This window comes from Elephas maximus, chromosome 7 (assembly GCF_024166365.1).
Source record: "Elephas maximus indicus isolate mEleMax1 chromosome 7, mEleMax1 primary haplotype, whole genome shotgun sequence".
In the NCBI taxonomy this organism is placed as follows: domain Eukaryota; kingdom Metazoa; phylum Chordata; class Mammalia; order Proboscidea; family Elephantidae; genus Elephas; species Elephas maximus.
The window spans coordinates 52,974,782-52,997,428 of NC_064825.1; the positions used below are offsets into that span (position 1 = coordinate 52,974,782).

The 22,647-nt window shown below is 49.6% G+C and overlaps 2 protein-coding genes across 3 annotated transcripts; one reads left to right on the plus strand and one right to left on the minus strand.

Moving 5' to 3' along the window:
* Positions 1-7,987: 7,987 nt before the first annotated feature.
* Positions 7,988-12,687, plus strand: ART1 (ADP-ribosyltransferase 1). The gene is made up of 5 exons (XM_049889999.1): positions 7,988-8,107; positions 8,534-8,651; positions 8,940-9,708; positions 10,903-10,944; positions 12,590-12,687. Exons 2-5 carry the CDS (start codon positions 8,589-8,591, stop codon positions 12,685-12,687), a joined length of 972 nt encoding a protein of 323 aa, XP_049745956.1. The 5' UTR covers positions 7,988-8,107; positions 8,534-8,588.
* On the minus strand, positions 12,229-17,270 carry CHRNA10 (cholinergic receptor nicotinic alpha 10 subunit). 2 transcript variants are annotated; one of them, XM_049889991.1, is made up of 3 exons: positions 17,215-17,270; positions 16,686-16,840; positions 15,108-15,775 (listed from the first exon to the last, which is right to left on the minus strand). In XM_049889991.1, exons 1-3 carry the CDS (start codon positions 17,215-17,217, stop codon positions 15,166-15,168), a joined length of 768 nt encoding a protein of 255 aa, XP_049745948.1. In that variant the 5' UTR covers positions 17,218-17,270; the 3' UTR covers positions 15,108-15,165. The 2 variants fall into 2 exon arrangements, with proteins under 2 accessions (XP_049745949.1, XP_049745948.1); XM_049889992.1 differs by lacking the exons at positions 16,686-16,840; positions 17,215-17,270 and adding an exon at positions 12,229-14,506 and having other exon boundaries at positions 15,243-15,816.
* Between the last annotated feature and the right edge of the window lie 5,377 nt (positions 17,271-22,647).

The following is a 22,647-nucleotide window of genomic DNA, read 5'->3' on the forward strand; positions in this document are numbered from 1 at the left end:
GGGCCAAGTCTCCAGCAACTGAGTCCCCATTCCCCTTCCTGCCTAGTCCCGTTCCCCCACCTCCCCCAGTCCATAGAGTTGGACCAGATACAGAGCTCCTTGTCTCAAATCCTCACCCCCTCCCCCCAGACACTCTCTCTCTGAGGGTGACTCTCAGACTCAGGTGACCCAATGGCCTTCCCCCTCCTCCACCACCTCCTTTGGGCTTGTCTATAAATATCCTGGCTCCTAGTTTGGGATGCCCAATCAGAGGTAATAGGAGAAGGGGCCAGCTGGGGATCAGTAAATGGCGCTGGGAAGGGCTTTCTGACTGCCTGAGCCTGGGGAGCTGGAGGGTATTCCCCCAGAGTGGCCAAAGGAGTTGGGAGTCCATTCAGCCAGAATTTAGAAAGATGCTGCCTGCTGGAGTTGGGGTGGGTGTGATAGGGTAGACCTACTCAAAGGCCTCCATTCTAGTCTCACTAGGTCATTTAGCCCCATCCCTATCCCCCCATCCCCTCATATTGTCAGCCAAATAAAGTTTCTTTCACCCAAAATCCTTCCTGTGGACTAAACAGGAAGACAAACTGTGTCCAACCCTGTGGAAGAGAAGGAAGACAAATGGAAAGAGTGGCATCCCCCAAAACAGAGTGTTTGTTAGGCAAACACAGCTTCAAGGCAAGTTCTTTTGTCCCCTTCCAATGAGATTGGCCACGCCAAAGTCCCCCTAGATTAGAAATGCAGGAGCCCTTCTACCGTTCACCATTATTATGAAAAACAGTATCTGGCCTACATATCCTGCCTGTCTCCCTCCCTGGAGGGACCTGAGTGTATGTAGTTGCTGGAACAGAAGGTCCTGTCTGGGGGCAGTGAGGACAGTCCCTGGGTCCAGATCAACTGCTTTGTCCTCTTCTCCTCACCTTGTGGCTTTGGAATTTGCTTCTCCCATCCTGGAACCTGAAACCCCAAGAAAGACCCCAAGAGATGGAGTCAAATCTACTCATTGGACATTGGCCCAGGGTGGGGCAAAAAGTCCTCCAAGGTCACATGGCAAGTCAGTGGTGGAGCTGGGACCCAGGACCCAGCCTCCTTAATCCAGGAATCTCTCCTTGCAGCTAAGGTGAGTCTCAAAGTTCACATTAAAGGGACACAATGTCAGGAGATGCTCTCTGAGGCCTCCTCAGCCTCTTCCCCTTGGCTGATCAGAGCAGAGGTCCAAATTCAGTGGGTAGGATTTTGAGCGCAGTTGTCAGAACCTGGATCCTTGCTGCCTCAGCCCACCTTCTTTTGGCCTCAGGGATTCCCTTTTTTATGTGAGGAGCACTGGCCCAGGACAAACTGGGTGGAGGCTGGTGTTCCTGAGCCTTGAGGAGACATCCAGAAATAGATGGGACACGTGTCACATTTCTGAGCAGCTGTGTGGGGGAGGCAAAGGGGGCAGTGTTGACAGTATAAAGGAGAAGCCTGTCCTCCCCCTCCCCTGGTGGCCAGTGCAAGAGCCCTCCACCAGCTTCCCCTTCCAGGAGAAGGCCCAGGTAAGGGGTCTATCACCCTCCTTTTGGGTGCTGGGCAGGGAAAGGTTTTTTTGAGGGGAAGTTTGGGGGATTAATGGAGTTTTTAGAGACATGAGGGAAAATTTTGGGGGACTTTCGATTAAGAGATTTGGGATACTTACAGACACTAGGCAGTTTGGGGAGTCCCAGGGAGATATTTGGGGTCACTGCAGAGAGCTTTCCAAGAAGGGAATGCTCATTCAGCAAGTGCCTGGATGAGGGGACACTAACAAAAGAAGTGCCCTGGGCAGGATTGGGGGAAGGACATAAGAAGGACAGTTCTTTTCGGCTATGAAAAGAGATTGCCTCAGTGTCTCTACTTCCTTGCCTCCCATGCACACCCCAAGCCATTAGCCTGGCCCCCACCCCTTGTTTCTTCCACGCTGGTCACCAAGATCAGCAGTCCACCTGCTCTGCAGCGATCTATACTGTTATCTACACCCTGGAAGCCTTGGAGATTCTCAGCAAACGTTCCTGGAGGCCTCACCTGTGCCTGGCCTCGGCCAAGCCCTGGAAACAAAGAATCAGTCATACCTGGTGCCTGCCCTCAAGGAGCTCACAGGCTGGGAGGAGACAGACACACACAAGGGCAGCACAGTGTGATTAGGGGGTGACGGGGAAAGCACAGGGTGATATGGGAGCCCATAGAAGTCAGAGGGCTTCCTGGAGTTGGTGACCCCTGACCTAAACCTTGAAGAATGGGTAGCCAAGAGAAGGGCTTCCCAGGCAGAAAGGCAGTGCGTGCAGAGCCACCGTGAGGGAAACAGTGGAGTCTCGCCGGAACTTTTTCTGTACTGCAGAAGTCAAGCACAGGTGGTGAGAAGCTGAAGAGCTCACAGAGGGCCTCAACCGCCAGGGTAAGGAGGTTGGGCTGGGTCCTGAGAGTGTGGAGGAACTTTATTGTTGTTGTTTTTTTTTTTTTCTGGATGGGTTCTCATCTTTGCCCTCATAATTTTCATTCTGCATTTTGAGATATTTCTTCTGCTTAGTTTTTGCACAGGGGGGTTTTAAGCAGCTAAGTAACATGGCCAGAGTTGTGTTTTAGAAATATTGCTCTTCCTGCTCTGTGGAGGTGGCTTAGCAGGGGTGACAGTGGCAGCAGAGGGATCAGTGAAGAGGCAGGTGCAAACCTTAGCCAGACAGGTGCAGTGACGGTGGGAAAAGGGAAGGAGAAGCTAGAACTTCTCTGTGTTGTGCCCAGCATTTGTTGGCAACTACATTAATATTTGATGAATGATTGAATGAATAGACACCTGGGTGACCAGCTTGGATGACTGGGTGAATAATGAGGATGGTACATTACATGAAACTCTTCCAATGGCAAGTCAACAGAAAGCACCCTGAGCTAGATAAAGCCTAAAGAGGAACTTACCACCAGGATACGAGGGCGTCTCACAGAACCCAAGGGCCAGAAGTGAAGAACCTCCAGGAACTTCAAGAGGAGTCTTGCTCCATCTGCGCTTTGGGTTCACCCTTCAAGCAGCTCTCTCTCCTCTCAGCCCTCTCTTTGCTCTTTTCCTGGGGGGATCTCATTCCTTCCCTCACTTAAATATGCCCATAACTCCTAAATCTCTCTTCTTATTGTCCATTCTGCTACCTCTTGGGTATCTGCGCCTGGAGAGTACATTTATTCCAAACTGATTTCACCATTTCCCCTCCAGACTTGCTCATTAATTCAATATATTTTTTACTGAGCATCTACTACATGCCAAGTACCACACTGTTGGTGGGACTACAGTGATGAACTGATGAGCTTTTAAAGTCTACGCTGCTCCTACTCTGTGCTTGCAGGTTGGATAAAGGAGACCTGGTTGTCATCTTTGATTTTTTCCTCTCTCACATTCCCTATATCCTATCAGACACCAAGTCTAGTAGATTCTACCTAGTAATTCTGGGTCCAGCATCACTGAATTACTGAGGCAACATAGTCCGACATCCTCCATCTGACTTCACAGTTCTTCCTCCCTATCCTAGGACTTTGATATATCTCTTTCACTGCCTTGTCTCTGCAGGGCAGGATGGAGACAGAAATAGGACAGTGGAGAGGCAGTGAGAGATATGGCTGGCTCAGTGAGCTTTTACTACACACTCATTTTGCTATAGGCCACAAAATCACAGTGGCATACAAGAAGCATTTATTCTCATGAGTCTTCAAATTGACTGTGGATTGGTTAATCTTCAGGCTTCAGGTTTACTGTCTGGCTCAGCAGGGCCCCTCCTTGTTGTGGGTTGCACTCGGGTCTACTTGTGTGTTCATTCTGGGGTCCAGCCTGAAGAAGCAGCTCTATTTCACATTCTTATAGTTTGTGACCCAAAAAGAAGACCCTGTCTCATTTTTGGGTTCCCCAAAAGCAGACTCAGAGACAAATACCAGAAATGGGGTTGGGAGAGATTGACAGGGCTGGTCATATAGGAACTGGTATATTGAGACTTCACTTTAGGCCTGTATTTGGGGCCTTTCAGATCTCCCATGCTGGTTTCATCCTAGCTGAGCTCTGAGCAAACTACTACGTGAGGAGGTCTGTGGTGTGATGGATGTGGACGGTGCTGAGGGCCAGGAAGCTGGGACTACCCCAAGACATTTCAAATGGGTCATTTGTTCCCATTGTTCCTTAACCTAGGAAGAACAGCCTAGCACCCCAGACTATCCAACTCACAGAAGCTTGTGTTCAAAGGATCTTGAAATTTAGCCTCAGAATCAGTGACTCTTAAAGTCTGGGACTCTAATCCTAATATAAAGGCAATACATGTTTTAGCTAAACTGTATTGACTGGCACAACAAAACCCGTTGCCATTGAGTTGATTCTGACGCATAGCGACCCTACAGGACAGAGTAGAACTGCCCCACGGAGTTTCCAAGGAGCACCTGGTGGATTCAAACTGCCAACCCTTTGGTTAGCAGCTGTAGCACTTATCCACTATACTACCAGGGTTTCCGGAAGCAACAAAAACTCAGTCAAATTACCTTGGGTAAAAGGGAGGCTATCATACAGATGCATCTATGTAGGAACCTGATAGAAGGAGGACAGCCAGGTTCTAGGGAGGTCAGAAACCATAGTAAAGTCAGTGCAGCAAAACAAGGATCGGTGGTGAAGCCAAATCATAGTGTCCAAGGCAAGTTCACACCCTCATTACAGTAAACAAAACCTCACTGTTGGGGTCTTTCTGGACTTGGCATCCAGCAGTCTTTAAGCACTGGCTACTTGCAGAAAAGGCTTCTAGCAACAAGCTTCCACAGAGGCCTATGTTTCCTTTCCTACTTCTTCCCATGCAGCCTGGGCCTGGAGTTTATTCCTTTCCTGCTGCAAATTGAGACCTTGGAAATTCCCCTGTGCTTGATCAGCTTGCCCCTGCAAACTCTAATGCTGTGAGAAGCAGTCACCCAAATCCATTGTCCTTGAACTCCTTATCTCTTTAAAATTTTCTATGGCAGCAGCTACCAAGCCCTCCAAAACTGGTTTCTGGGTGGATTCCAAGAGACTAGGCACAAGAGCTCAAGTTGTTTTTGGCTGCCACATACACTGGCTACTAGTAATCCACTGAATGGGGAGGGGTGTCTCATGCTTTATACCCCACCATGATGGCATTTTTGATTCTATATACTGTGTGCATCCCCTTACTGGCTCTTCATTTATACCCCACTCCTGATACTAAATTCAGTTAGGCTCTTTTTTGTTCATTTGTAATATGCATCACATGTAACATACATCACATTAATTACACACTCCAAGTCCATCACTATCTCAAAAGAACTTAAAGAAACAGGGATGTAATTTTGTTATTGTTGTTGTTCATTTTGTTTTTATTCTTCATAATTTTATCCTCAGTGCCTGACATATTACAGATGCTCAGGAAATTTTCGCTGAATAAGCAAATGAGCAGACTTTGAGGGAGAGAAGATAATGAGTTCCATTTTGGACATGTTGAATTTGATAAAAACTACCGCTAACCCCATTTCCCAGAGAAGCTCACACCTCAATTTAATTGTATATTGGCAATTATAGAATCTTAGATTTGAAGATGCATAAAATTATAAACACATAGAATTCCAGTGTCTTAGAGTCACTGAACTATCAAAATGTAAGCCATCCAAAGCCATAAGGGATTATAAAGCAGGGATTCTTATCCTGAATGAGTTTGGAGTTAGAGGTACAACAATTCTGAAATTTATGTAATATTTGTGTGAAGATGCATGTATTCATTTTCTGAGGAAAGGTTTCAGCTTTCATCAGCTTCCCAAAGATAAAGAACCACTGACTACATTACCATTTGTGTAAAAGAAGGAATATCTGTGAATCTGCTTGTATATGCAGAAATTATCTCTGAAAGGACACATAAGAACATTGGTTGCCTCTGGGGAGAAGCAGTTGGGGCCAGGGATCTGGTGAAAGGCTTCACTGTATGCCTTTTGTTGTGTTTAAATTTTGAATAAATATATTACCTTTTAGAAAATTAAAATATTAAAGTTATGATTGCTCTTATTAGTGATCAGAAAAAGGAAAATTAAGAACTAGAGACCATTTCTTTAAAAATTAATTTATATATTGTGCTTTAAGTGAAAGTTTACAAATCAAGTCAGTCTCTCATACAAAAAGTTATACACACCTTGCTATGTACTCCTAGCTCTCTCCTCCTAATTAAACAGCACATTCCTCCTCTCCACCCCGTGTCCATTCAACCAGCTCCTGTCCCCCTACTCCTTTTCATCTCACCTCCAAACAGGAGTTGCCCACATAGTCTCGTGTGTCTACTTGAGCCAAGAAGCTCACGCCTCACCAGTATCATTATCTATCTTATAGTCCAATCCAATCCCTGTCTGGAGAATTGGCTTCAGGAATGATTCCACTCTTGGGCTAACAAAGGATCCAGGGACCATAACCTCCAGGGTCCCTCTAGTCTCAGTCAGACCATTAAGCCTGGTCTTTTTACGAGAATTTGAGATCTGCATCCCATTGTTCTCCTGCTCCATCAGGGATTCTCTGTGGTATTCCCTGTCAGGGCAGTGATCAGTGGTAGCCAGGCACCGTCTAGTTCTTCTGGCCTCAGGCTGATGGAGTCTCTGGTTTATGTGCCCCTTTCTGTCTCTTGGGCTCATCTTTATCATATATCTTTGGTGTTCTTCACAGAGACTATTTTTGCCTAACAGTTATATGAAAATTGCAGGGCCCTGGTGGCAAAGTGGTTAACTGGCTGCTAACCAAAAAGTGAGCAATTAAAATCCACCAGCCGCTCTTTGGAAACCCTATAGGGCACTTCTACTCCGTCCTGTAGGGTCACTATGAGTCAGAATTGACTCCATGGCAACAGGTTTGGTTTTTTTGGTATATGAAAATTGAAAAAAAAAAAAAAAGTCAATAATATCCAGCATTGGCAAAAATGAGGAAAAAAGAGCACTCTCATTCAGTATAAGATGGAGGACCAACTGGTACTTTTATGGATGGAAATTTGACAGTGCCTATCAAAATAAAAAATATGTATAGTCTTTGAATCTCATTTTTCTTTTAGAAATCTTTCCTATAAAAATATATACACCATTAAAAAAAAACACCATTAGGGGGAGAGTAATTGGGAGTGTGTAGCAAGCTGTATATGGGTTTTTGTGTGAGAGACTGACTTGATTTGTAAACTTTCACTTAAAGCACAATAAAAATTATTAAAAAAAAAAATATATATATATATACACCAGTACACCAGGATTTATATACATGGATGTTCACAGCAGAATTATGTGTGATATCAAAAAAGTAGGAAAAAACCTAAGTGTCTATCAATAAGGAAATGCTTAAATAAATTAAAATTTAACTTATACTATGACCAAGGTAGATATGTATGTGCTGACATGGAAGGAAGTCCATGATATATTGTTTCCTAGAAAAGTTATAGAATATGTATGTGTAAGCATGTTCCCTTTTTTGTTTTGAAAAAAATTATAAAAAACAAAAACTGTATACAGAAAAACTATGCATGTTTGTATATATGTGTATGTGTATATATAATTAAATATTATTTGTAAATGCATAGAAAAAGATCCTTGTACAGGGGACTGTATCACTGGTCACCCCTTCTTCCCCACAGACAGGGATGGGGAAAGCAGATGAGGAGGGAGACAAAAAAGAAAGGGACTTGTGACCCATACACATTTTTTTCTTCATTTTTTTTTTTTTTACAAACAAGCATGCATTTCTTTGTAATAAAATAAACAGGAGGAAGGAAAAAAAGCAATTACTTAGAAACGATCTGTTTCGATCCCGACCCATCTGCTGGATGCCCTCTTCTTGGGGCCATTTCAGGCACTCCACACGCCCACTCACAGGGGGCTTGTGGTTCCCTCTCATTTCCCTTGGGGAAGTACATACTCTCTGTACTCTCCCCACCCACCTCTCCCCCCACCCCTCCTCCCCCAGAGTCTATATCTGTCCCTGCCCTGGAAGGCTCAGTCCACAGTAGGACTGCTGGGACAGCAGAAGACCTCTGGACTTCAGGCCCTGCTCTAAGCCTGTCACTGAAGTCCAGCTATGGCCCCACCAGCTTACACCCTGGATCAACCCCTGTTCCAGCCTCATGACCCCCATCAGGTGAAGAAAAGACCCCTTACCATGGCAGCTAGGTCCCTTCATGCTTGGCCCCAGTCAGTCTTTCCAACATTTCTACCACTCAAGCTTTGCCACACAAGATGGCACACCTTCTCTCTTAATATCCTACGAGTTTCTACCTCCAATACCTTTGCTTTTCCCATTCCTGACCCCCAAAACCCCTTTCTCACCCCGAACCCCAATCTCTTCTCTCCCCACCTCCATTTATTGAAGGCTTATTTACCTATTCATCCTGCAAGACCCTGTGCACACATCACCTCCTCCAGGAAGTCTCCCGTGTTCCTTTCATCAAGAAGGGTCCTCTCTTCTGAGCCTCCATTTCTATCTTTTGACTCTCTGTGCCTAGCACTGGGAGCGGCACAAATTAATATTTATTAAACTGAACATATTAACATCCCCATTTTCCAGATAAAGAAACTGAGACCCAAAGAGAGACAGTAACTTGCCCAGGGTCACCTCCAACATGCAGACTCCTGCCATGATGTCTCTGCTGCTTGTGTCCCTTGGCCTCATGGAAGCACTTCAGGTATGGTCGTCTTCTACCACCCCCATCCAAGCAGGGAGCTGAGCTGTTGGATTTTTCCAAACTCCGGAAAGAAGAATAGAGGGAAGAGAAAATGCCCAAAGTTTCCTCGGTCTTAGGGAGCTTGCAGCCAGTAATATCTAAACCCCTTCCCCTCCAGGTGTGTTTGGGGTCCTAGGACCTTTCTCAGCAATAGAAGCCACATCTCAGTGAAGGGAAGAGCTGGATGGTAAGGGTCCCATTCTCTCAGGGGTCCAATCTCCTTGGTCCTCCATGCTCCCTTCCCTGCAGGCCCAGAACCACCCCATGAAACGACGAGACCTTTTCTCTCAAGAAACCCCCCTGGACATGGCCTTGGCCTCCTTCGATGACCAGTATGCTGGCTGTGCAGTGGCCATGACAGCCGCTCTTCCCGATCTCAACCGCACGGAGTTCCAGGCCAACAAAGTGTATGCCGATGGATGGGCACTGGCAAGCAGCCAATGGCAGGAGCGCCAGGCCTGGGGGCCAGAGTGGGTCTTTAGCACTACCCTTCCGCCCCCGCCAACCCCGGGCTTCCGCGACGAGCACGGGGTGGCCCTCCTGGCCTACACAGCCAACAGCCCCCTGCACAAGGAGTTCAATGCAGCTGTGCGGGAGGCGGGCCGCTCACGGGACCACTATCTCCGCCACTTCTCCTTCAAGACACTGCATTTCCTGCTGACCGAGGCCCTGCAGCTGCTGGGCAGGGGCCAGTGCCGCCAGGTGTTCCGAGGGGTGTCTGGGCTGCGCTTCCGGCCAGCAGGGCCCGGGGCTACTGTAAGGCTGGGGGGCTTTGCCTCTGCGTCCCTGCAGAATGCCGCGGCCCAGCATTTTGGTCAGGACACCTTGTTCGGCATCTGGACCTGCCTCGGAGCCCCTATCAAGGGTTACTCCTTCTTCCCTGGGGAGGAGGAGGTGCTGATCCCCCCCTTCGAGACCTTCCAGGTGGTCAATGCCAGCAGACCCGCCCAGGGCCCCGCCCGCATCTATCTACGGGCCTTGGGCAAGCGCAGTACATACAACTGCGAGTACATCAAAGGTGAGGCGGGCACACGTGATCCGCGCATGTGCGGAAGGTGGGCTTCCCCGGTCCACAAGGGCCTTTGGCAAACCCAAGCCCCTACCCCCACGTTTTCAGGGGATACAGGCATAAATATTAAAAAAACAAATACCGAGGAGGACCCAGTCATGTCCACCGGTTCCTCCACCTGTCCGCCCAACGGGGGAAGTAACATTCCTAGGTAGTTTGCTTCTTGTCCCAGGAAGTATGGAAGCTAACATTCCCACACCCCAAGCTGTGCCACACTTGATGGCACACCTTCTCTCTTTATATTCTGTGAGTTCCTACCTCCAAGGCCTTTGCTTCTTGGGAGGCTTAAGAGGGTTTCCTGACCAAGGCAGGGGTCCTTAGCCATTTGAGAGGGCAACCAGACCTGTCTGGCTTTTCTCCAACTGGAAGCTGAAAGGGAATTAAATTCTAGTCCCAGTCCCCACATGCAGATTGCTGATGCCGGAAATGAGTAAGAGCCCCAACCGTGGTTTCCAAGAGGAGTACATTTCTTAGACTGAGTGGAATTATGAGCTGTAGAGTGTCTGGGGTGGTAGGAGAGACAGCAGTCGGTGCTGTGTCCCTAAGCTCCAGCCCAGGCTGTGGTGAGGCAAGTCTTGGATGCCCTAGTCGGAGGAGGAACCATCCGGGCTGGCGGAGGTGCTTAATCTCTGAATGGGCTTGTGGGCTGCTGTTCCCAGCTGAGCGCTGTCCAGGGGCTTGTGAGGCTGTTTTCAATAGAAGCAGGTTCTTGGCCAGAACTTTGGACCACATCTAAGATGGGAGAAGGTCTAGGGTGGCTTCACTTCTCACTTTGGATAGCATCGTGAGCAAGGATGGGTTAATGGCAGAAAACATACAAAGAACACAAACTAGCCCCTCCTTGGCTGGAAGGAGGCAGGAGAGGGAGAAGTGGGTGTGACAGGGAGGCAAAGTCACAGGCCCTGCCAGCAGGAGGAGTGCCCCAGAGTGGACCTCGGCTTTGACAGGCAGCCCCCTTCTGACCCAGCTGTTCCCAGGTGAAGTGAAACCTAGCAAAGTGAGGTCCTACCATAAGGGAGCAGAGATAGGGAAAAGTGCACCAGTTTTCTCCAGGCCAGTCAGGGTTGGACTGCCAGGCCTCTGTGGTCCCTTCTGTCCCGACAGCCCTTGAGCTTTTGATTCTTTGCTGTTTCTTGCCTCTAGATAAGCAGTGTAAGTCTGGGCCCTGCCGTTTGGATAATTCAGGTAAGGGATGCAGGCACCTGTTGGGTTCAGTCTGGGGGTGAATGGACAGGCTGCCCTGGGGTTGGGCCCCTCACTTGGATGTATATGTGTGTAGGGGGTGGTGGTGGAAGGCAGCCAATACATCTGCCCTCCAGTCTGGGCCTGCCCCCTCCCTCACAGGAGATGGCCACTGCTCGGGCTCCAGAGAGATTTGAGTTGTACTGAAGTGAGAGGGGGAAGGGCTGGGCCCCACAAAATCCTCCCTTGTGGCTTCTTCTCTAGCTGCAGAACCCACTGTGTCTGTTACTGCACTCAAGGATCCCCTCTGACCCTCCTTCTGAGGTCAAGGCCAAGCCTTGGGTGCCAGAGACCTGGGCTCTAGTCTAGTCTCTGCCCTAATTCTCTGTGACCAACGGCTCCTCTGGGCTTCATCTCTCTCCAGCCCTATCTGTATAATAAGCAAATTGGACTAAATGATTCCCAGGTCCCTTTCAGCTGTGACTCTTCCCTTGAACACCTGCTGTGCCAGGGCTCACCTGGGCCAGTTCTGGTCCAGGTGAGGAGCTCTGCCCATTGTTCTAGGCGGGAACAGGTTTTACTGGAGGATTCTACTGGAACAGGTCATTCCCAGGGAAGACATCAAAGCCCACTGTGGCTCCCCCTCCTTGGATCTCTTCTTCCTCCCTCAGGCTCTGTGAACAGTGGGCAGGAAGGAGCCCCAGCCTCTTCTTGGTTCCCACCATTCTCCATGACACAGTAACACTGTGAGTGCCAGGCATATCACATCATTAATCTTCACCACAACCCAGTGGTGTAGGTACCACTATCATCACCCTTGTTCTACACAAAGAAGTGGCACAACCAGCCCTAAATTACACAGCTAGTAAGGGGTAGAACCCAGACACCCTGGCTCTAAAACAAACTCTGAACCGCCACACACGGCTGGTTCCCACCCTATCCTAGACGCCATCTCATATTATCCTTACCACACAATAATCTGCTAGAACAGGGAGTATAACCCTCATATTGTAAAATGAGGCTCAGAGACAGAAGTGACTTGCCCAAGGTGACACAGTTAGGGGCAGAGCCAGGTCTCCAGCCTCCAACTCAGGCCTCTTCTTTGAATCCTGACGGTGTAATTTCAGGCACTGAAAAAGTTTAGGATTTTTGCCCCTGTCTGCTCAGCGCCTCTCACACCAAGATTTGGGCTGAGGAACAAATCTCAGCATCACTAGATCCCACCCAGATCTCCACCCCATGTTCTTTCCCACCCTGTAGTACCTCACTTGTGTGAATAGAAGGCAGACAGTTAGATTTAATGACCTCTGGAAGGTGGACTGGTGCTCCCTTGTGGTTTGTGAAGTCAGTAGTGCTGATCTTGAAGAGATGGTGTGCTTTTAGGCACAGTGGGGAGAGACTAGCTGGAAGGTCTGAGGGCCAACAACCACCATAGCCTTTGCCATCCATCTGGAGGTGTTGTGGCTACAGCAGATCCCTGGTCTCTTCATCTCTGTCCACCATCCCCCTAAATTCTTGTACTTTGTCTCTGTCTCCCATTACACTTTGTGGATCAATCTCCAGCTCACTCTGTTTGTCTTTCTTCATCTTTTTTCACGTACCTCACTTCATCTCTCTCTCTCTCTCTCTGCCTCTGTTTTTCCTGCAGCCCTGGGTCAGGATACCCTTTCTGGAGTCTGGTCCCTTCTGCTGCTGCTCTGGTTCCTTGTGGTGGGGGCCTTTCCAGAGAGTCCAGGCCTCCTCTGATCCAGCAGACACTAAGCAACCCTGCCTGCTGCCTCTGCCCAGCGTGAGGACGTTGGCCATGTGTGTGCTTTAAGCATAGCCAAGATCCCTCGTAACCCATCTGCAGGGAACTCTGGGACGTTCTCTGGTAACTGCCAGGCTTGCTGGTAGAGAAAAAGGAGAGAATGTTGAGACTCAGCCTTATCCAGGGCTCTAGGAGTGAGGCTTTGGATGGAGGCAGGAGCACTCCAGGACTGTCAGCACGTCACACGGAGGTAGAACAGACTTCAATTACTTTGGGGGATGACTGGGGAGGAAAGCACTTGGTCAGGGTACTTGCTGCTGTTACTTAGATGCCTCACATGCCACCTAACAAACTCCTATTCACTCTTCCAGGAAACCTTTTATGACCTCTCCCACCCCCTGGGTTAGAGGCCCTGCCTCTGTGCTCCCAGAGGCCCTTGGTTACTTCCCTATACCATGTGTCCATGTCTGTCTCCCATGTCTGTCTGTGAGCTTTCTGAGGGCTACAGCCTGTGTCTGATCCATCAGAGTCCAGGGCTTTACAGAGGAGGTGCCAGGAAATGAATGAAAATCAGAAAGGGACAAATACTTTGTGAATGGCTGGTCCCGGAGCTCTCAGAATGTCACTGTGTGGGAATGGAGTGGACTGTACCTAACTCCAAAGGGTCACACACAGGAGAGATGGCCCTCTGCCAGGTCTTAGTCAAATCCCAGTCACTTTCTTGTCAGCAGATCTAACTCCTCTGATCCATGAGTCCTGAGGCTCTTGTCTCTAGAGAGCCAAACCCAGATCCCCAACTGCCACCACCAGGGCCCCAAGGATAAGACAGGATGTTGAGGAGATGCTAGGAACGCACTTACTTTATTATGACTTGAGGCTTTGGTGCGAAATCCCTGTAGGGTCTCTTGGTCTGAAAACTAGACCATGAACCTGTCACCTTCCCTGAGCCCCCAGGCAGGGATAGGCAAGACCAGGTCCCTGCAACAGCAGCTGCAAATGCAGCAGCTCTGTTTCTTATCTAATAACCTGCACTCTCCCCACTAAAAGCTCCAACACCCGGCATGGAAGTTCAATTCTGTCCCTCCAACAGTGTACTTTGATCTCGTCCCACTTCTTTAGGAGTCAGGGGAGTGAAAGAGCTCTGAACATATCTCAGAGGTTAGGGGATGCAGCCAACAAGTGTCCCCTTGTGGTTTGTGAAGTCGCTAGTGCTAATTTTAAAGAAGGGGTGTCTCAGGCTTTTAAGCACAGTGGGGAAAGCTGGAAGATCTGAGGGCCAACACCCACCACGGCCTTTGCCATCCCTTTATGGAGGTACCGTGGCTGCAGCAGATCCCTGGGTCCCAGCTGTGGACCCTCAGAGGGCTTTCACCAGTACCAGCAGGCTCATGACCAGGGCCATGGAGAAGAAGATGCCCAGGAAGAAGCGGTCCATCACACGGGCCAGGCGTTTCCAGTCCTCATGGCGGCGCTGGGCAGCCCGGTAGCTGTGAAAGGTGTTGGCAATGGTGGCTACATGGTGCAGTAGGGCTTCCTGGTGGCACAGACACTGAAGCTCATGACAAGGGCCTGCTAGGGGGGCAGCCCCTTCTTCAGGAGGTTGGGGGCTGGGGGGTGACTCAGGTGGCCTGAATTGCCCACAGGGCTCCCCCCGTTCCTGCACACACAGGCCTCGTGCCAGGTGTCCCAGCAGGAGAGTCCGAGCCCAAGCTGGCACTGGGTGGGCACTGGAGCCACAGTAATGCAGATTCATGATGAGGATGGTGAGCGCCGTGGAGAATGTGACCATGGTCATAGTGGCCATATAGTACTTCCCTGCAGGAAAAAGATGGAGCCAGCGCCCACAAGAACTTAGAGGGCCTAAGCTTCCCAACCTCCAAGGCACAAACAGAAACAAGCCTACCCATGAAGTTCTCAGGACCCTCATTGCCCAATGATGGAAGCAGGAAGGAGGTTAGGGCCACAATCTCCCCATTCCTCATTCCTACAAGTCAGTTATCAGAAGCTATCTGCTCCCCAACTGTCCCGCTTGCTGCTGGAGGCTGCACTCACACTATCCAACCCATGGAAGTCCCGTTCTCCAATAGTACCGGCATGACTTTGCAACTTCCTGATCCTTTCTATACGACAGAGATAACAATAGAACCCATCTCCTAGGTTTGTGGTGATGCTTACCTGAATTAATAAATGCCAAGTGCTTAGGAGAGTTGTGCACAGTGATCACACAATACATTGTATCTATTATTACGATCCTTCCTCCCTTGAGAAAAGACTCACTACTTCTTCCCACCCCTGCCGGCAAAGAATGTTCCTACTCCTTTCCCCTCAATTTCGAAATGAGGGCATGCTCCCAGGACGCACCCCCCTCACACCCCCAGCAGCGGCCACTTTGCTGACCCGGGCTGTCTCCCTCCTTCCTTGCTCCGCCTGAGCTCTACGCTCCCTGGCCGCGCACTGGTGGAGCCCCACGAGATTCAGCCAGGGTTGGGTGGGGATCCTGGGAAAAGCAGCTCTCCCCGGAGGTGCGTACCCCACGCCCTCGCCCGCTCACCGATTAGCGGTACGCTCTCTGCCGGCGGCATGCTCTCGGCCAGCAGCAGCTGGAAGACGGTGAGCGCCAGCAGCACGGTGACGCCGAGAGACACCTTCTCCCCGGAGTCGGCGGGTAGGTGGAAGGCGAGTGGGGCGAGTAGGGAGATGAGCACGCAGGGCAGCAGCAAGTTGCACACGTAGGCAGCGGCGCGGCGGCGCAGCAGAAGCGTGAAGGTCACGTCCGGGTAGGGCTCCGAGCAGCAGCCGTAGGTGAGCACGCGCCGCTGTGCCGGCATGCCCAGCACGCGCCACTCCACGTTGTCCACGAAGTCGGCCAGGCTGGCGGTGGCGCCGCGCGGCCGCACGTCCAGCTGGTGCCCGCCGTGAGTCCACGAGCCGAACGTCAGGCCGCAGCGCTGCGCGTCGAATGGGAAGGCCGACACATCCACCCGGCAGGAGCTGCGCGTGATGGCCGGCGCGTCCCAGCGCACTGACCCGTCGTGCCTTAGAACCACGTTGGTGCTGGCAGACACCGGCGGTTGCGCGTCAGCCCTGCGGACAGGCGGGTGAGGGATCACTGAGACGGCCCAGGGCAGTGGAGGGGTCACAAAGCTCTAAGGCCAGAAAGTAGGCCCCAGGCAGCACAGAGGTAGAAAAACAAAACAAAACCAAACCCACTGCGGTCGAGCCTATTCTGACTCCTAGCGACCCTATAGGTCACAGTAGAATTCTCCGTAGGGTTTCCAAGCAGCGGCTGATGGATTCAACCTCCCAACATTTTGGTTAGCAGCTGAGCTCTTAACCACTGCGACACCAGGGCCCCACGACGGGTGGAGTGCGGCAAAAAGAGGCTCTCCGTGCTTTTGAGGACTAGATGGACCCAGGAGAAATAGAGCCAGGGCCCAGAAGGGGCACAGATCTGGCCCAGCGCAGAGTAAAAAGGCTTCTACAAAACCCAGAGGTGGTGCAGGGCTGCAGAGTGAATACCCTTGGGGTACATCTGCAAAGCTCGTGGAGGTGCCTAGGAGAAAATGTGCAGAGCCAAGTGTTGGCTGGCAGACACAGAGCCCACTTAGGCTAGGCTCCATGGAGGAAAATTCTAGAGCGGTTAAGCCCTAGAGGAAACAGATCCCTAGGTAGGCCCCTAAAAGGAGGTCAGAGAGACTCAGAGTTGGCCTGCAAAAGGTGGAGTGTGCCATAAAGAGGCACCCATGTCCCAGGCCTCTCTCCTCAAGACACAGAACTGGCCCTTTGTGCCCAGGGGACATTCACCCTGGGTTGGCCTGGGACAGTCTAAAGTGCCATGGGGGAGGGGGGCTGTGAGCCCCCGGCAGGTTGGAAGGTGTCTGATGATGTGGACAGCTTCCAGCGCAGCACTACAACTGGTTTGGGTTGACATGCCCAGAGGCAAGGGCAGCTGTAGGGAGAGATTGGAGAGGGGAGGGGCCCAGGTGAGCAGTACTTGTTATAGAGCACAATGTCTGGCCGCCACACAAGGCTGCTGGGGATGTGGATGACATCCAGGCCACCATAGGCATCCGGGTTCCATCGCAGGTAGGTGTCTGTCCACTCCTGTCGGATCCACAGGTACAGGGTCAGCACCTGATTGCGCTCATCCTAGAGGGTTGCAGGGTGGGGCATCGATGTGGACATTTGTATATGCAAGCACTCACCTCCAGAGCTCTGGTCAGCACCCACAAGCCTGACTTGCCCATACTCAGGTTCCCACCCAGGCCTGACCTTGCTGTGTGACCTTGATGTGTGTCTTCTTCAGGCCTCAGTTTCCTCCTCAATAACATGGGGTGATGATCCCTGCCTAGCAGGGATTCAGGGCAATCCCAAGTGTGCAAAGTGGGCACACTGCAAGCACCCAACAATTAGTAGCTGTTATTATTGTTAATATTAAGGTTTCTGGAATTGTTTGGAGAACAATTCCAGTCTCTCACCCCCTTACTCCTTGACACCGATAGAGGCACACCACCACAACGAACCATGTCAATGATCTGGGACAATGTCACCTCCAGGGTCACATTCAAAGTCTGGTCTGTGTCTGCCACAGGTCGCAGGGCACTTGTGTAGTTGGCAAACAGGTCACGAAACAGCTTGTGAGCCAGCCTGCCCTCAGCTCCTGAGCACCCTGGGGAACCAGTAAGAAGGACTGTCTGCCCCAGGCCTGAGTCCAAAGGCCTTTCTCACACCCTCCACCCCCACGAGGCTGGGTCCCTGTCCCCTGCTCCACTGTTCTCCTGATGTCTGGCCCCCGTCCCCCTTGCCGTGGCTCTAGTCCCTTCCTGGCCTGCCTCCAGGCATGAATGGGGTAAGTTGGTTCCATCTCCCATCCCATCTGAAAATCTCTTGGAACTTGGCTGTCTGGAGGTTTCTAACCCACCTTGCCCCTTCCAAGGACCTGAATTTTTCTGTCTGCCTTGCCACAAATGCTAACCAGTTGTCGTTGAGTCTGATTTGGACTCATGATGACCTAATGTGTGTCAGAGTAGAACTGTACTCCATAGGGTTTTTAATGGCTGATTCTTCGGAAGTAGATTACCAAGCCTTTCTTCTGAGGTGCCTCTGGGTGGACTCAAACCTCCAACCTTTCGGTTTGCAGCTGAGCACGTTAACTGTTTGCACCACCCAGGGACTCTGTCACGAATGCTACAGGGACCCAAATATACCATGAGAGTCCAAACTTTCATCCCAGCATTCTGAACCCCCTGCCCTGCCCCTTCAGTCTCTCAAACCTGTTTCCCTTTCATTGGCACACTTCAGTTGGTTTCTTCAAAGCTTGATACTGTGGGCAGCTCCCTCCTTTTGAAAACACCCTCTTTCCTAGCCTTTGGTGACACAACACTCCATGTGTGTCAGAGTAGAACTGTGCTCCATAGGGTTTTCAGTGGCTGATTTTTCAGAAGTAGATCATCAGGTCTTTTCTCCGAGGAGTGTCTGGGTGGATTTGAACTGCCAACTTTTGGGTTAGTAGACAAATGCATTAATGTTTGCACTACCCAGTGATTCCTCTGATAGATCAAGCCTTTAAAAATGCAAATCTGACCAGTCTAGTAAGCTGCTTAAAACCTCCAGGATAAAGCCCAAACTCTGAGCCTGGCATTCAAGGCCCTTCATGATCTGGCCCCTCTGACCTTTCAGCCCTATCTCTGGAAGCCCCCCTCACTGCTCCCACCCAAGCCAAGCAAGTCTCCTCTTACCCTCTTCAGCACCCCTCCTCCATGCTCCCCATATAGTTTGTTCCCAGCACAGGCACTGAAGAGACTATGTGGGGAGACATTTGGGGAGGACAGCAATGCTAGGAGAGGCCAGGGCTGGTGGACTGAGCTTCATACCTGGCAGGAGCAGGAGCAGGAACAGAAGGCCCAGGCTGGAGCCGAGGAAGCTGAGGCTGAGGCAGTTCCCGTGCCCCATGGCCACAGCTGCAGCGAGAGGTGGACAGGGTTCCGTATGCGAGGCCTCCTGGCCAGACTTAGGGCAGTATTAGGCCCTTCTGGAATGCATAAGTAAGACAGATCTCTGCTGGGCCCAGCTATCCACAGGGGAACCTTCCAATTATCTGACCCTCCATTTGTACCTGCACTTGGATTTCAGTACTATTCTTTGGGATCTGCTGTTTTTCCTCCTCCACCGGTCCTTGTCTCTTCTGGGCCCTGCTCTTTTCTATGCTCCCCACTGCATTCACCTCTCTCTCAGCTTCTCTGTTGGATTCCCAGTTTTTTCCTCTGTAACTTTTTCTTGGTCTCTCTCCTTGCTTCCCTGACTCTTCCTCTCTCCGTCTCCTTCTACTCCCTCTCACTTTCTCCTACTGCTGTTTCAGCCTCCCTGGCATCCCCCCTCCATTCTCCACACCTGTTCTCTGGGTGATCCTTGTGCCCTCTCAGCAGAAGAGTAGTCTATCCTTATCATCACCAAGGGTCTGAGGCACAGGACAGCAGAGCCCCTCCTTCTTAGTCCTTTCCATTAGCTTAATTACAGGGCTGGGGACACCTGTGCCCATGGGGACAGAGCAACTGAAAACAACACCTCAGGCTACTGGGACCTGAATTATTCAGCATGTGTAAGGTAGCACCCAGGCTCAGCTCAGGCCCAGCCTGGGTGGCTGTAGAGTCCAGGGACACAGGGGTCAGGATCTGGGGGAGACCTGGGTCAAAGGGCATGTGGACCGTTAGCAGCCCTCCCAGCTCTGCTACCATTGCCTCAGTTCTAGAGGCTACCTTTAGATCTGGCACCTTCCTCCTAGTGAGGAACTGAACACATCTGCCCAGGTCAGGAATTTGTGCCAAACAAGCTCTCTCGTTCTGGTGGGAGAGGTGCTGAGCCGCAGGCTGCTCCTGGTGGCCCTAAAAAGCAGGAGATGTGGCCCACATCCTCTGTTCAAGGTGCCTGCAGCCATTCCAATCAGAGCCCCAGCCTCTTCTCCATGCACAAACACTGCGGGTAATATGGAGTAGTAGGGATAACACAATCCTCAACAAGATGGATTGACACAGTGGCTGCAACAATGGGCTCAAGCATAACTATTGTGAGGATAGTGCAAGACTGGGCGGTGTTTTCGTTCTGTTGTACATAGGGTCACTATGAGTTGGAACCAACTCGACACCCCTAACATCTGGGATAACACAGCTTTAGAGTCACTTTCAGCTCTGTCTTAGGACCTATGTGACGTAGGAAAGTTACTGAAACTTGCCACGTCCCTCCCAGTCTCTCAAACCTGTTTTCAATTCTTTGCCGAGTTTCAGTTTTCTCAATCTGGATAATGGATAATGGGATTAATAGTACTTACCTCGAAAGTTGCTGTATGGATTACATGAGATAACCCAATAATGCAAGGTTATCTAGCCTAGCACGTGTGCTGATACAAGGTAGATGATCAACAGTCTTTGCACTGTGGTCCCATATTCAGGATATGTTCAGGAACACACTCGGACTCACAAATAGTCATTGGGTATGAAGTTTTTGATGAGTTTTGTCCAAGGTGGTTAGTTGCCTGAACAACAGCCCTGGAATCAATCACATCCATGGCTTTGACTTCAGGTACCATGGATACATCAGTGACTCTGCTTTCTCCAGCCCAGTCCCCTCCCCTAGGCATCCAATGCTTATCTCCAACCACCTTCCCTATTATCTCCCTGTGGATGCTGCACACACATTTCACATCATTTTAAAATGGAACTTCTTTCTTCCTCTTCTCTTGCCCCATGGTCTCTAATTCAGTGATGATACCATCCATTCATCCAGGTTGAGAGAAACCTCTCACATAAATCAGTCACTATGTCTTGTCCATTCCGCCTCCTAACATCTTTAGAAGTTGCTCTCTGCAGCCACTGCAGCTATCCTGGTCCAGACTCATCCTTTCCTGCCCATGCTGTTGCAAGCCTCCTCACAGGTCCCCTCCAGTCAGTCCTCCTGTGGGTAGCTCCCCGGTAATAAAGTACAAACTCTTTAGCCCGACACTGAAGGCTCTTTTATCATCTAACCATCCACCTACTTTCCAGACTTGTTTCCTGCACTTCATGTTTGTGAAGCAAAAAAGACTGCCTATAGCCTCAGGCAGCACCATGCCACTATCTGGCTTCGTGCCTTTGTACATGTTATTTATCTGTCTGCAGTGCTGTTTCCCTCCTAGAGACACAGTAAACTCCTTTCATCCTTCAAATCCATACTCAGATGCTTCCTCTTCTGTGAAGCTTTCTCAACAGCCCCCGCCTCCTGACATTACTCTTCTGCAGTTAGAGATCTTCTCTGTAACTGCATATTCTGGTGGATCATCATTGTGGAGTATCTACTTCTCTTCTAGGCTGTGATCTTCCTGAGGGAGCATTGTTGAAACACAGTTCAGCCCATCAGGCCTGGCGAATAGTCATATCCAAATACTCCTTGATTCCCCAGCCTGGCTCTGCCTTCAGCTGCCTCAGCCTCACCTTCCTTCTTCCTCTCCATCTTTTCCTGCCTGTTTGGTTGCTGGTCTCACAACTTGTCACATTCACTGGGGCCAAAACAATTGCCCTGGAACAAGAGAGTAAAGAGAGGGGTGCTGATGCCTTTAGAGACTTCCTCCCCACTTCTCTGCCACTTCTTTTTCTGTGTGCCTTTCTCCTGAGGCACCTCAGGGTGAATACGAACCTCCAACATTTTGTTAGAAGCTGAGCATGTTACCATTTCCACCACCCAGAATCTCCACACATTTATTAGGATAGCTAAAATACAAAATACTAACAATACCAAGTGCTGGAGATGTTACGTAACTACTGGAACTACTTTTTATACATTGGTGGTGGGAGTGCAACATGGTTTAACAATTCCTTATAAATTAAACATACACTTAACATATGACCCAGGAATCCCACTCTTGGATAACTACTGGAACTACTTTTTATACATTAGTGGTGGGAGTGCAACATGGTTTAGCAATTTAAGTTAAATATACACTTAACATATGGCCCAGGAATCTTCACTCTTGGATATTTACCCTAGAGAAATGAAGACTTTTATGTTCAAGCAAAAATCTGTGTATGGATGTTTATAGCAGCTTTATTCATAATTGCCAAAACTGTGAACAACTCAAATGCCCCTCAATGAGTGAATGGATAAACTGTAGTATATCCATACAATGACATACTACTCAGCAATAAAAAGGAACCAACAGGCAACAACTTGGACGAGCCTCAAAGGCACTGTGCTGGGTAGAAGCAGCTAGTCTTAAAGACTGAATACTGTATATTTCCATTTATATGACAGTCTTCAAAAAACAAAACTATAGTGATGGAGAACACGTTGCTAGGATTAGAGTTCGGGAGAGGAAATGACCAAAAAGGGATAGGAAGAGGGAGGTTTTTGGGTGATACAACTGTTTTGTCTCCTGATTGTGGGGTGGTTATACAAATCAATATATATGTAAAAGCACAGAAATGCACACCAAAATAGTCAATTTTACTATATAATAGTTTAAAAAATAAAAAATTTAGTTTGTACATTAACAAATGTAATGAAGATTTATTGTACTTGCCAAAGGAGGAAGACTTCAGAGTGGGTGGTAGACGGTAGAGGGTTGGGTGTGGGGATGAAAGATGCATTCTTCTTTCCACACTATTCAGCATTTATTCAGTTGTTGGGGCATCAGGCTGTCTTATGCACAAATTACACTTAGAAATGTTTGGAACAGTAGAGTAAAATAAAGGCTAATTTCAAGAATACTTCAAAATATGTGGAAATAGACTGAAAAGTTGTAGAACATGCTGTCTTTTCATCTCATCGAGCTTACTTTTGTAAAGCAACAGATTTGAGGTTCATCTAAACATTATGGAGTCCGGGTGGCACAGTGGTTAAGAGTTACACTTGCTAACCAAAAGGTCGGCAATTTGAACCTACCAGCTGCTCCTTGGAAACCTTATAGGGCAGTTCTACTCTGTCCTATA

Excerpts from the sequence above, each read along its gene's own strand:
- ART1 (XM_049889999.1), top strand. The coding sequence starts at position 8,589 with ATGCAGACTCCTGCCATGATGTCTCTGCTGCTTGTGTCCCTTGGCCTC. Across the intron at positions 9,709-10,902 it reads CAACTGCGAGTACATCAAAG|ATAAGCAGTGTAAGTCTGGG; the intron begins GTGAGGCGGGCA and ends TCTTGCCTCTAG. Across the intron at positions 10,945-12,589 it reads CTGCCGTTTGGATAATTCAG|CCCTGGGTCAGGATACCCTT; the intron begins GTAAGGGATGCA and ends TTTTTCCTGCAG.
- CHRNA10 (XM_049889991.1), bottom strand. Across the intron at positions 15,776-16,685 it reads GACATTGTGCTCTATAACAA|GGCTGACGCGCAACCGCCGG; the intron begins GTACTGCTCACC and ends GCCTGTCCGCAG.